Genomic DNA, 13,945 nt, shown 5'->3' on the forward strand with positions numbered 1-13,945 from the left:
AGATTTTTGAAATATCGGGGAGTTGAGGGTTATGAGATGCTGGCACAAAAGAGGAGTTGAGGCCTGGGGCAGATCAGCCATTATCTTATTGAATGGTGGGGCAGAATTGAGGGGCTGAATGACCTACTATTTCTTATGTTTTGCTGTATTTCAGTTGCAATTTTTGCTGCTGCAGTAAATACATAATAGGTGGAATCTTCCCAGCCCTGCTGAGGTGGGTTTGGAAGGAGGATTGGGTGCAAAATTTGAAACTTGCTTGTCAAGTCAGCTCCTTGTTCCTGGCTCCAAGTGATCTTACCAGAGGCAGGGCAGCACAGCAGCAGGCCCCCAATTAGCCCTTTATTAGTTTGCTTGATGACAAGTTGCTTACACTACTGGGATCATCAAAGCAGTGTCCCTCCCACTGAGTTGGAAGATTGGCAGCAGCTTGGAGATGGCCTTCTGATGGCATACTCGGGGTCCATGAGACCTCCTGTTACTGACCCCATGAATATGACATGAAAGTTTAAAGGCAATGACCATGGTCATAACCCATCCTTGTTTCCCCTACAAGCTGTGGATTTACTTTTTTTTCAAATATTAATTGGGCTTTCAAGGGTGCCTCCATCATGAGGTGTCTTTACATTCCCCTACCTGCCTCAGCAGTGCGCACCTCTGCCAGTGGGGCTGCAATCCCACTTCTGCCCTGGGACTCCCCCACCCCCACCCCACCGTCCTGAATTGGATGGTGACACAGAAGAGGACTGTTAATTGGCCGCACCACTGACCCGAAAATGGTCTCTGCCTGAAATGTTTAAAAGGGCATAAGAATCTGTCCAATACATTAAGTTGTCAAGTACTTTAGCAGACTTGAGTATTCACACTCTTATCCAATACTGGCCCTGATTTAGCGGAGCAGATATTAATCAATAGGAGAAAAATGGTAAATTATAACTCTAAACTTGATAAGAATTCACAGTGTACTTAAAGTAAACTGTATTCCTAGTGGAGTTTTCTAAAATATGACCAAAAGATATCATTTGATTATAAAAATATTTTCCTCTTGTGGCAATTCTGTAACCCTGTTTGTAAATTTAGCAGCTTTATCGGGATAATCAATCCTATAAAACTAACATAAGGGTGATTTATGAACTTTGTAATCCAGTGAATTCTCTACATTTTTCATATGAATGACTATCTTTTAACAATTTTTAAAAATCCTTTCTTTCTATAATACACTATATTGATGTTGTATTTTGCAGCATGAAACTGTTTCTAAAGCATAATTGTTTGTGACAGCAAACAGCCTTACCTTTTTATGGAAATAGGGTGAATAGTATCTAGCCCAGTTAACAGATCCCTGGTTCTGTTGATGAATATGTTAGATTAAATCATGCCCCAATGCTTTCTGTTTTTTAAATAATTTTTTAGTGACTGTTATGTTCGGGCCTTTTATCTTGATGGATTAGCCAAAGGTCATATTCCTGTCAGCTGTACTGTGACTGTCCTGAATAGCATTGACCATTGCTTTATGTATTTACCTTGTGAGTTGGAACACATGCAGTTTTAAGATGAACTTGTTGAAAAATCAAAGTCACCCTTTTATTCTTCAGTACTGCAGGTCAATATCAGGAGGCGATCCAGGCTTACATGTTAAACCCACTTGTGGAGTTTGATGACATCATTAGTCTTGCTCTGGCCTACTTGAAGAAAGGGCTTCTTCAGGAGAGTGCCAAAGGTAATGGGGTTAGCATGAACTGAGTTCATGGGGAGAATCTGCAAGTTTGACATTTCTGTGTAAAACATACATTATTTATTATTCCGGATGTATAGATTTGCATCTCAGTTTAACCAATATTATTATATAAATAGAATAAACTATGAAAGACATACTAGCTGTTTATAAGCAAAATTACACTAGCCTGGACTTTGAGGTCAGTAGGTGAAGGGACAAAGGTCAATGCTGGTCTCAAAAAAAAAAGCTGCCCACAAAGATCAAGTGATCTCTGTGGCATGGATTTCCTTTCTTGATGTTAGTTTGAATCTGGCACCGAGTCAAGGGGATCTCCAAGCGTCCAGCAACAGTAATGTCATCAAATCAGATAAGCAGCACAATGCATTAAAGTATTCTCACCAACAGCAAGGGAGTAAAATGCTGTGATTATTCTTCACTTTTGAATGTCATTTTACAGAGTGAAATAAATGATTAGAACATATGCATAGGATTAAGGCAGAAACTGAGATATCATAAACTTTAAGTTATATCTATTTTGTAAATATATGGAACTTCATAATAGAGAAAAGCAAAATACTGCAGATGCTGGAAATCTGAAATGAAAGCAGAAAATGCTGGAAAAACTCAGCAGGTCTGACAGCATCTGTGGAGAGAGAAACAGTTAACCTTTCCAGTCTGTATGACCCTTCTTCAGAGCTCCGTTAACTCTGTTTCTCTCTCCACAGATGCTGTCAGACGTGCTGAGTTTTTCTAGCATTTACTGTTTTTATTTCATAATACTTCATAATGGAGAAATTTGACATTTCATGAATAAAATTTTCAGCAATAATTATGAACTTAGTATCCTGTTTAAAAATTCAGATTCACCTCATTTAACAATGTGTAACTTTTTCAAGGTGTTTTATATTAGGAAAAGAGACAAGTTCACATGAGTGATTGCTGTCAGAGGGAACTCCATCAGCGTACCCTCTGGCGAAGCATAGAATCAGTGACAACAACTTCTCAATTTCCATGTTTAACTGCACATGTGTCAATTCCAGAAGTTATTGTCAGTTTCCAAGGAATAATGACAATGAACACCAATAGTTTTGCCATCATTACTACCGCAAAATTCAAGCCAGCCCCTTAAGTATAAGGAAAGAGATTCATAATAGATTAATATAAGTCACTGCACTGTGAATCTGCTTTGGCATTTCAACACGCCAGATTGAAGAAAGTGATTTAATATTTTCAATTTATTGCAATTTTGATCAGTGAATTTTTGCATACTATAATCCTTTCAGTATCTTAAAATTTGTTAATAAAGTAATTGCAATTATTCCTATTATGCCTTGTGTTCACTCTTATTGTATTGAAATGTTTTAATGTTGAGGTTTATGTGTATTTTTGGCTCATTTATGTTTTGACAGCTTATGAAAAGGCTTTAACTATTGCTCGCACAGAGAAAGAGAAGGCTCATATAATGATTGCACTTGCAATAATTGCTTTCAAAGAGGGCAGAATGGATAACGCCAAGACTTTACTCTTCAAATGGTAAATATCTCCTCATCCTTCAGGTACTATGTCTTAAGGGGACATTGGCGGCCATGGTCTTCCATTGGATTAATCTATGATTGTTCTTGGCAAAGTACTGTAGTGGTTTGCCATTGTTTTCTGCAGCATGGCTAGCCAGGAAACACTCCCACTCTCACTGCCTACCATCAGGCATATTGGAAGGATTTCCAGGCTAATAATAAACCTGTTTGGCCATGCTATGAACACACCTTCCGTGGCCATCAAGTCCTGAAGTGGACTTGAACCCGGAGCTTCTGGCCCAGAGGTAAGGGCACTACCACGGCACCACAAGACTGGTAAATACATACAACACATAATTCATGTTACATTGCCATCCCAATTTTGAGATGTTTGTATATTTGTAGTTTTGCTCTTTGCAGTTTGTGGACATTGGTAATTAAAGGACCTTGAAGTATTTTGTCTCCAATTTACAAAGCTTGAACATCTATAAACAGAAATTACATCTTTGCAGGCTGCATGCCATAACAGTATCTCTGCTCAATGTAAATTTAGAGGTTTCTCCCTTTTGTGCATGTGTACTTTTTCAACAGATGGCACGAAGCATTGGGCAAGTAGTTACCCACTACATAAAGGAGCTGTAATTTCTGCGTGTACACGAAGAAAGAGACAAGTGTACCAAATGAAATTATACCTCAGTTTGTCTCATTACTAATGTTCAGATGGACACCAGTTTCTTGGCTAATTTTTATAATCTAACCCACCAGTACTTCAGTGCCTTTTCAGAATTTAGTGTTGCAGATCAAGGTCTTTTCTACTCGATTGTAGTATTTTCCTATAGATTTTGATTTCGCTGAGTACTTGTACACTTTAGAGCACAAGAAAAGACAAAACTAAATGGCTTTGAAATAAGATCTGGACGTCCATGCAGTTTTTAAGCAGCAATTTCTATTTTCTCTCTTTTTGTGGTGTGAGTGATCCTAGCAAGCTTGCATTTATTGTCCTTATATAATTGATCTGACGATGATGATGATAGGCTTTCTTTATGAACCTACTACGATCGTACATTCTGTGATCAAAATGTGCCAGCAAGGAAGCAGTTGGTTTTGAATGCAGTGGCAGGAGTGCTGATCAAGCAAACTGCTCTGTCTTAGGTTATTAGAGCTTTTTGATTTTTGTTGCAGCTGCACTCATCTGCATGAATGCTGAGTATTGTACCACATTTCTGACTTAAGTTTTGCAATAACAATGGTGACTTGAATTTATATGGCACCTTTTAATGTAATTCAACATCCAAGATGCATCACAGGTGTGTTATAAAGCAAAATTTGAAACCAAGCCATGTAAAGCAGTATTAGGGCAGATAACCAAAAACTTGGTCCAAGTGGTAGGTTTCAAGAGATGTCTTCATGACAGAGATTAATAGCTTTTTGGATAGTAAGGGAATTAAGGAACATGGGGATAGTGCAGATAGGTGGAGTTGAGGTAGAAGATTAGCCATGATTATATTGAATGGCAGAGCAGGCTCAATTTCTTATGTTTTTACTCTAGCATGAACTTTAAGAAAAGGCGGAAAAGAATTGATATAATCCAAAATATACTATTAACTGATGAGGCAACCTAAATGACTTCATTAACCTTTTCTTATTTTTGTTTGTTATCCTAAGAAATGTAGGGTAGAGAAATAAAAGGAATGTTCAACTATTAGAAAGCACAAGATAAAAACAATGAAAATTATGAGCAAAGTGACATCAGTGACTACAGCTTAGTCACTGCTTTTGGAACATGTTTTTTAACTTCAATGAACTTACCTATCTTTTGTTTGACAATAAGGATCAAGATTTCTTGAAAATGTGTTTTTAAATTTTTATTAAATTTTTGCGCTCATAAAGTCAAATTGACATTAGTGCTGGCTAATAAAACATTTTCCAGTTTCTGCCATTCAGTGTCAACATTAAACACTTTTAGGTTAAACACAGGACAGCCATCTGCAATGTAAATGACCTACTTTATCCAAACAATGTGCTTCAGCTTCAGGCTCCACTTCAGATGAGCACTCCTCAATGCACAACTCTGATAGTTCATTAACCACCCATACTTTTGTCCTTTGAATGAGATTTTATTTATTCTTCCATGGGATGTGGGTGTCGCTGGCAAGGCCAGCATTTATTGTCCATCCTTAATTGCCCTTGAGAAAATAGGAGCAGGAGTAGGCCATTCTGCCCTTCGAGCCTGCTCCGCCATTCATTATGATCTTGGCTGATCATCCAACTCAATAGCCTGCTCCCGCTTTCTCCCCATATCCTTTGATCCCTTTCACCCCAAGAGCTATATTAACTCCTTCTTGAAAACATACAATGTTTTGGCCTCAACTACTTTTTGTGGTAGCGAATTCCACAAGCTCACCACTCTGGGTGAAGAAATTTCTCCTCATCTCAGTCCTAAATGGTCTACCCAGTATCCTCAGACTGTCACCCCTGGTCCTGGACTCCCCCACCATCGGGAACAACCTTCCTGCATCTACTGTCTAGTCCTGTTAGAATTTTATAGGTTTCTATGAGATCCCCCCCCCCCCCCCCCCCTCATTCTCTGAACTCTAGCGAATATAATCCTAACCGACTCAATCTTGCTTCACATGTCAGTCCCACCATCCCAGGAATCAGTCTGGTAAACCTTCGCTGCACTCCCTCTATAGCAAGAACATCCTTCCTCAGATAAGGAGATCAAAAATAGCACCCACTATTCCAGGTGTAGTCTCACCAAGGCCCTGTATAATTGCAGCAAGACATCCCCGCTGTACTCAAATCCTCTCGCTATGAAGGCCAACGTACCATTTGCCTTCTCTACCACCTGCTGCACCTGCATGCTTACCTTCGGCAACTGGTGTACGAGGACACCCAGCTCTCATTGCACATTTCCCCTCTCAATTTATAGCTATTCAGATAATAATATGCCTTCCTGTTTTTGCTGCCAAAGTGGATAACCTCTCATTTATCCAGGTTATACTGCATCTGCGATGCATTTGCTCACTCACTCAGCTTGTCCAAATCACACTGAAGCATCTCTGCATCCTCCTCACAGCTCACCCTCCCACCCAGCTTTGTGTAATATATATTGTGAATAGCCGGGGTCCCAGCACCAATCCCTGCGCTATTCCACATGTCACTGCCTTTCATTCGGAAAAAGACCTGTTTATTCCTACTCTTTGTTTCCTGTCTGCCAACCAGTTTTCTATCTATCTCAATACGCTACCACCAATCCCATGCGCTTTAATTTTACATGCCAATCTCTTATGTGGGACTTTGTCGAAAGCCTTCTGAAAGTCCAAATAAACCACATCCACTGGCTCCCTCTCATCAACTCTACTCGTTACATCCTTGCAAAATTCCAGTAGATTTGCCAAGCATGATTTCCCTTTCATAAATCCATGCTGACTCTGTCTGATTCTGCCACTGTTTTCCACGTGCTCAGCTATTAAATTTTTTATAATGGACTCTAGAATTTTCCCCACTACCAACACCAGGCTGACTGGTCTATAATTCCCTGTTTTCTCTCTACCTCCTTTTTTAAATAGTGGGGTTATATTAGCTATCCTCCAATCTGTAGGAACTGTTCCAGAGCCTATAGAATCTCGGAAGATGACCACCAATTCCTTCCATAAAGGGCATTATTAAACCAGATGGGTTTTTACAACAATCCTCAATGGTTTGATGGTTACCACTGCTGAGACTAGCTTTCAAATCCAGATTTTCTTAATTGAATTTAAATTCCACCAGCTGCCATGGTGTGATTTACACCAGTGTCCCCAGCGCATTAGCCTTGGCCTCTGGATTACTAGTCCAGTGACATTACCACTGCACCACCATCTCCCCCAAATTGACAATTGATATCAGTTTAGAACAGCTTTGTGACATGGGTAAGAAAAACAGAAAATGCTGGAAATACTCAGCTGGCCTGGCAGCATCTGTGTAAGGAAAAACAGCGTTAATGTTTCAGCTTGTTGACCTTTCATCAGCTGAGTATTTCCAGCATTTTCTGTTTTTAAGATTTAAAATTTCCAGCATCTGTGGTACTTTGCTTTTGTAACATGGGCCTACTATGAACTAGAGTGAGAACCCACCCAACTTATAATGTAAACCATTTGCAGCCAGTGAAGACAGGAAATCTTCAGTCCCATTAGTTTTGGCATGATTTTAACTCCATTTCCAAATCTAGGAGCAGGAGTAGACATTTAGCCCCTTAAGCCTGTCCTAGCATTCAATGAGACCATGGCCGGTCCACAGTTTAACTCCATATTTCCACCTTTGTCCCATATCCCTTAGAACCTGTTGGCTAACAAAAGTCTATCCATCTCAGATTTAAAAATTACAATTGATCCAGTATTAATTGCCATTTGTGAAAGGAAGTTCCAAACTTCTCTCACCTTTTGCGTGCAGATGTGTTTCTGATTTTCTAGATCTACGTTCTAATTTTTAGACTCATGTTCCTGGTTCTAGACTCCCCAACCAGTGGAAATTGTTTCTCTCTCTCTGCCCAACTGTTCCCTTTTAACATCTTGAAAATTTCAATCGGATCAACCCCTAACCTTCTAAATTCAAGGAAATACAACCTTAGTTTGTTTATGCCTCCTCATAATTTAACGTCTTGAAGTCCAGATACCATTCTGGTATATCCAGCCTAAGACCAGTATATCCTTTCTAAGGTGTGGCCTAACTAGGGCTTTGTTTAGCTGAAGCTTAACTTCAAACCTCTTGTATTTTATGCCTCATGATATAAAGACCAGCATTCTATTAGTCTTTTTGATTTTCTTTTCTGCCCCTGTTCATGACATTTTAATGATCTATGTTCCTGGACCTCCACAGTTCCTAATGATTCACTTTTTTGAAAGTACACTGGACCTAAAAAGGACAGAAAAACAAAGTGGATGACCTCACATTTGCCGAGATTCAAATCCATTCGCTACAGTTTTGCCCATTCACTTAGTCTATCAATATCTCTTTGTAATTTTATGCTTCCATCTACACTATTAGAATCACAGAGTGCAGAAAAAGCCCTTCGGCCCATCGAGTCTGCACCAAAACGTGAGAAACACCTGACCTACCTACCTAATCCCATTTACCAGTATTTGGCCCATAACTTTGAATGTTCTGACGTGCCAAGTGCTCATCCAGGTAATTTTTAAAGGATGTGAGGTAACCCGCCTCTACCACCCTCCCAGGCAGTGCATTCCAGACCGTCAGCAGCATGAGAATGCTGCTTATCTTTGTGGCATTGACAAATTTGGATATGTGGCTTTCTGTCCCATCATCTATGCTGTTAATAAACATAGTGCAAAAATTGAGGCTCCAATACAGGTCCCAAATGTTTGAGGGGGAAGGAGGCAAAATAGCAACTAAAATTATTCCTCTTACCAAAATGCACCACCTCACTTTTATCTATATTAAAATAATTTGCCAATTATATGCCCATTTTGCAAGTTTATTAATGTATTCTTGTTTTTTGTTGCAGTCTGCCTTGGCATTAACTAAATCCTCCAATTTAGTGTCATCCACAAATTTTGAAATTGTACTTCTGATTCCCAAGTCCATATTGTTTACGTAAATGTTTAACAACAGTAATCCCAGCACCACTTCCCATATTTTGCCAGCCTAAGTAGCTACCTTTAACCCCTACCAACCCTTTAATTGGTCATTCCATCTCATTGCTGTTTTTGGACCTGTGTTTTGGACACAAAATGCTGTAAGATTTACTTAATGACAGTGGCAGCACTTGAAAAATAATTCACTGTATATAAAGTTTAAGAGACAAGGTACCAAGTGAATTCTTCTTTTTCGCTCCTTTGTTGCTTTCATGTATTTAATCATTTTAGATGTATTAGATAAATAGATGATGAAAGGCTGTCAATCTTGAATGCTTGCATTAGAGAATAGCATAAATTGCAAAGTTAATTTTGTTCTATTAATTCAACTTTTTGTTTAATTTGTTTAAAAGTTCCATGCTGAAAGAGCCCAGTATAGAAAGTCTACAGGCTTTGTGTGCTCTGGGCCTGTCGAAGAAGGATACCACCCTCACTACAGCAGCACTTAATGAACTGTTCAAACATTCGGATACAATCAATTCAACCTATGAAACCTGCCTTCTTTCTTCAGGGATGTTTTCTTTGCAAGCTAACAGTGTGGCTGTGCAGAGACAGGCAGCCAAAGCTATTCATAGGTAAGGAAAATGAATGTAAAACCCACACTTTAATATACAGATGAGAATTTGTAATTTTTGTACTAAAAACAGATAATTTGAAATGTGTATGATGACCTTTAGGTATATACATGTAGTATAATTTATATCCTAACCACAGAATAATTGCCATATATACTGCTTGTGCAATTTTGGTTATTTCTGTTATTACAGTAGATCCTGACTTCATAACTTCACTACTTTTAACTCTCAGCACTGCTATCTATTTTGAAATTTTAAATGTTGGGACACAGTCTAATGAAAAGGCTGCAATTTAGTTGGATTCAACTATTGTTCAAAGCTATTCCAAATTTGCCCTTGTAGCTTGACATTTAAAACATTTGGTTTAAATTACATTTATTATTCCTAATCATTCAGAATTGCATTTGTATTTGATGCTTATCTTAAGGGGATTACTAGAAAGCTAAAGTTTTCCTTATGAACCATAATGGAAGAATTATATAACTTTATTTTATGTTCAGAGTAGTTCAATAGTGTGCATTCATTGAAGGACTACAGAGACGCATCGTAATGTGAATTTTCCCAAAATCATTAATGATCACTTAAAACAGATTTTAATCAAAAAAATTGAGACATGAACAGAATAATTGACTTACAAAACTGAATCAATTTTAAGGACACACCCAAGAATTTGGGCGAATTTATGTACATCAGAAAGCAAACTGTACGGACTCAGTAATCTAAATATTACAGCTTCAACAGAAATAGCTAGAAATAAGTGCAAAGCTCAGTTGAAACTTGTGTGTTGAGTGCATGCAGTTTTACTTGGTGAATTTATGATCATTATTTACAGCTCCATCCTTTCCCAAAGCTGAAAGGGGAGAAGCATGGGAAAGGATAGGAAAAACAAAATGATAGCAAACTAATGTGATGGCATGAAATGGGGTCTGCAGGCAAGTGATGAAGCAGCTCCAGCATCTTACCATCTGTTCATTGGCAGTGTAAGTAGTGCTGATGAGTTACAAAGCAAGTGGCCTTGTTTTGCATATCAGGGTACATTCTTTTATGGGCCAGAATTGCGGAGTGGCTGGAAGGAGGTGGGAACAGGTAAGAAGAATGTGCTCTTGATCACAGGTGCCTTTAGCATTATGCAGAATTTAATCTATTCCGTCACAGCAGGAAACATGATGGTCAGGCCCACTTTTTAAACATTAATTCATAGGATGTGGGCTTTGCTGGCTGGGCCAGCATTTTTTGCCCATTCCTAATTGCCCTTGAGAAGCTGGTGGTGAGTTGCTTAATCGCAAGAGAGGCTGAGAGACAGTCTCAGGTGTGGAAAAATCTCTGCGAATAAGTCATGAGATGGAAAGGGACCCAAGTGAGTTTATGTCAGCTGGGCCCATTAATAAGCCAATTGACAATAATTATCCCTGAGCCTACTGGAATTTAATGATGGAATTAACTGGAAGCTACATGGTTTTCCCATGCCTCCTGAAGGCTGCATGGCAACCCTATTGGGTTTGCTGCCTGGGGGGTGCAGTTGGCAGCAGATGCAGGGGTCCCTCATTGTCAGGTGTTATGTGCCCAATCAAGGGCCCCAACATTAAGAAGAGGGATAGGCTGCTGAAAGCCAACCCCCGTCCTTGCCTCTGCGACTCCCGCTCACCTGAATCCAAGGACCCAGCAACAATCCCCAGTGAAGTCTCTGGAGCACAACCAGGAGCAGCCACTGTTCCTGGTGGTGCTGCCATCAATGGAGAGCAGCCGGCCTGGAGAAGGTCAGTGGAGAGCTGAGAGGCAAATTTGCTTGCACCTCGCTCCACTGAAGCGACATGGCTTTCCCACCAGTTCTCCAGCCAGTGAACAGAATTCACATTGGGAACATTAAATTCCACCCCTTGCCAATGCTGCATGTTCTTATGGCAGATTTCACAGCATTATATCTGGTCTCTGCTTACCTGGAACCTGTGAAGACTGTTGCCTTCAGTCATTGCCAGTTATTGTTGGTGGCATCTTAGTTGGTGTAAAATAAATTCTCTAATCAAAAAGTAGATTCTGCATATAAGCTTTATTTTACCCACTTCTTGTTGCTGTGAGAAGTGATCTCAATTTTGAAGGTTATTGACTCATTCGTATTTGGGGAGCCTTATGCAACTTCCAGGTCTCAATATCATGCAACCTAAACTCTTCAAAAAGTGTATTTGTAGGTTAACTGTTTAAAAAAAAAAACTCTATTACAAATGTTTAAAAAATTCCTTCCCAGCAATCCAGCTGACCCTGCTCTTTGGACGTTATTATCCAGACTTGTTCCTCAACATACTCCCCAAATGGCAGAAGTAAGTTATCTATATTTTTGTTTAAAATCCTGTTGTTAAAGGATATTTTTTTTTCCTGATACTTTACTATCAAGAGAACTTATTGTGTTTTGGGTAACTCTTGGCTGCTTATGGTGAGATAAATGAAATACTTTAGGTAAATTGTTTGGGAATCACAACGAATTTTGGGGTTGATGGTATCAGACGAATAGGACAGCACAGAAGAATGTGATTTGAATGGACAAACAGGAGGCCCGCTTGATCAAATTAAGTGCCTCTCAAGCACTTAATCAGCCAGCGTTGGGCCTGTCTCGCGACTTAGAATCCTGGCGGCAGAAATCCCACCCGCCAAGAGGTGCCAGCCAATCAGGCCAGCAGCTCCCCATTGCCAGCAGCACCACTGGGAGTGGTGGTTCCTGCCAGTGGTGCTCCAGGGATTTCACCAAGGATCATTGTTGAATCCTTGGACTCGTGAGAGAGTTTGGGATGGAGGTTGCAATATTAGTCTACTTGTACAGAGATTGGAATATTCTACCATGATGTGCACTAGTTACTTGCTGTTACAGTAGTTAAAAAAAAGCGGAGAGATATAGGACGTATTATGCGTTAAATTGTTTCCTTGAGGAATTGTGGCTTGAAGAATAGTGTCTCTACAAAATTCATAGCTGGAAATGGAGCTGATGTCTCCTAACAAACCTCTATGTATATAATGCTCTTCATAAACACCATGCATCCAGAGGCATCCGATAGTCACCATGCTAATCTGTTCATCACTGGAAGATTCCAATTAATCTGTAAGCCTTTAGCACACCAGAAAAATCTCAAGGATGCTAATTATAGTAAAGCCAAATGGAAGGTGATGAAGCACAACCTACATCCCAATATTTTCTCTGTACTGGGTGAGTTATAAATTTCTCTCAGCTCTATTTTTTGTCCATGGACAGTTGCCATTTTAAAAATCATGACTTGTATTATGCTGGAAATTTCTCTAGATGAACTGACAAAAGTTGTGAGCGACCTGTTTGTTTCATTGTGTGATACATTCCTGTTGGCTGTACACATTCACATCTTGGAAGGAACATTGGGGTCATAAGTACAAAGGAAGAACAGTAGTGGAATATATTGTGGTCATAGTGAGTGAACTTGAGGCACTGCTGAAAAAATTCTAAGATTTATTTTTCTTTCCTTGAGGTCTACACAGCTAGATTTCTCCCTTGCCCAATAAGCAGTGCACCACACCCCTAAATTCCAGGCATTGCAAGAACTCCTACTACCTCCCTGCTGTTAATTATATATTAATTGTGTTTAATTGTAAGCAGGCAGTGGACATTAACTGGAGATTCACTTGTGCTCCTACAAACAGACACAGGAGGGAATTTTACAGCCTCCAAAGTGGGAAAGGGCCGTAAAATGCAGTGAGCTGTTCAAAAGTCTATTGACTTGGGCAGGATCGTAAAATCCTGCTAGCATAAAATTCCATCCACAGACTGGAACTTTGGGTTAGGAGGTATATATTTATAATGTGCCACTCTATACTTTCATAAGCATTTATGTATAAAGATTGGCTCCAGTACCTTCACCAGCTGGCTGTCTGGAAATAACATCCACATACTCAGAAATGCCTCCTGCTCTAAAGCAGTCACAAGAGCATATTAACTGCACCAGTACACTCTTTGTATTAAGAGGTGTTCCTGCAAATAATTCATAAACAAATATAAACCAGTTCATCAATATGTGTAAAACTCTTAGTAGAGAAAAAGATATCTGAATTGAACTGCTAAACTTTGGTATTATGTCGTTTCAGTTTTTAATTTAGTGTTATGAGCAGAAACAATATCTTGACCTTCTCAAACAATTTTTTTTCTGTAGGCTGGGGCAGTGGCTGGCAATATTGCACAGATTCTAAGTTCTCATGACGCAAAGGTAAATTCAAACACAAGCAATAATTATGCTGTTTTTTGTTTATTTTTCAGACTAAAATCTCAAATTGCAACCTAGAAAAAGAAACTTACACTTTACAAACATTCATGGTTTATTGTGTCTGAAATTTGATCTCTCTCTTCTAGAATGCACTTTTGTTCAGTGCTGTAAATCAGTTGGCAGCAGGTAAACATGCAGCAGACAATAAAAAGGATAATGCATTAAAGACTATTCAAAAAGCTGTCCACCTGTATCCAGGTAAGAATACCAGTCTGTGTTTCAAATTAAAGCA

The 13,945-nt window shown here is 39.3% G+C and overlaps 1 protein-coding gene across 5 annotated transcripts in view; it reads left to right on the plus strand.

Moving 5' to 3' along the window:
- Positions 1–13,945, plus strand: part of ttc37 (tetratricopeptide repeat domain 37) — a 108,292-nt gene that overhangs the window by 78,738 nt on the left and 15,609 nt on the right. For all 5 annotated transcript variants that reach the window (XM_041186443.1, XM_041186444.1, XM_041186446.1 and 2 more), the window contains 6 exons: positions 1,593–1,717; positions 3,124–3,247; positions 9,218–9,439; positions 11,682–11,754; positions 13,603–13,656; positions 13,800–13,911. In XM_041186443.1, coding sequence (XP_041042377.1) covers positions 1,593–1,717; positions 3,124–3,247; positions 9,218–9,439; positions 11,682–11,754; positions 13,603–13,656; positions 13,800–13,911 — 710 coding nt within the window. The remainder of the gene's footprint in view (positions 1–1,592; positions 1,718–3,123; positions 3,248–9,217; positions 9,440–11,681; positions 11,755–13,602; positions 13,657–13,799; positions 13,912–13,945) is intronic.

This window comes from Carcharodon carcharias, chromosome 4 (genome assembly GCF_017639515.1).
Source record: "Carcharodon carcharias isolate sCarCar2 chromosome 4, sCarCar2.pri, whole genome shotgun sequence".
Classification (NCBI taxonomy): Eukaryota; Metazoa; Chordata; class Chondrichthyes; order Lamniformes; family Lamnidae; genus Carcharodon; species Carcharodon carcharias.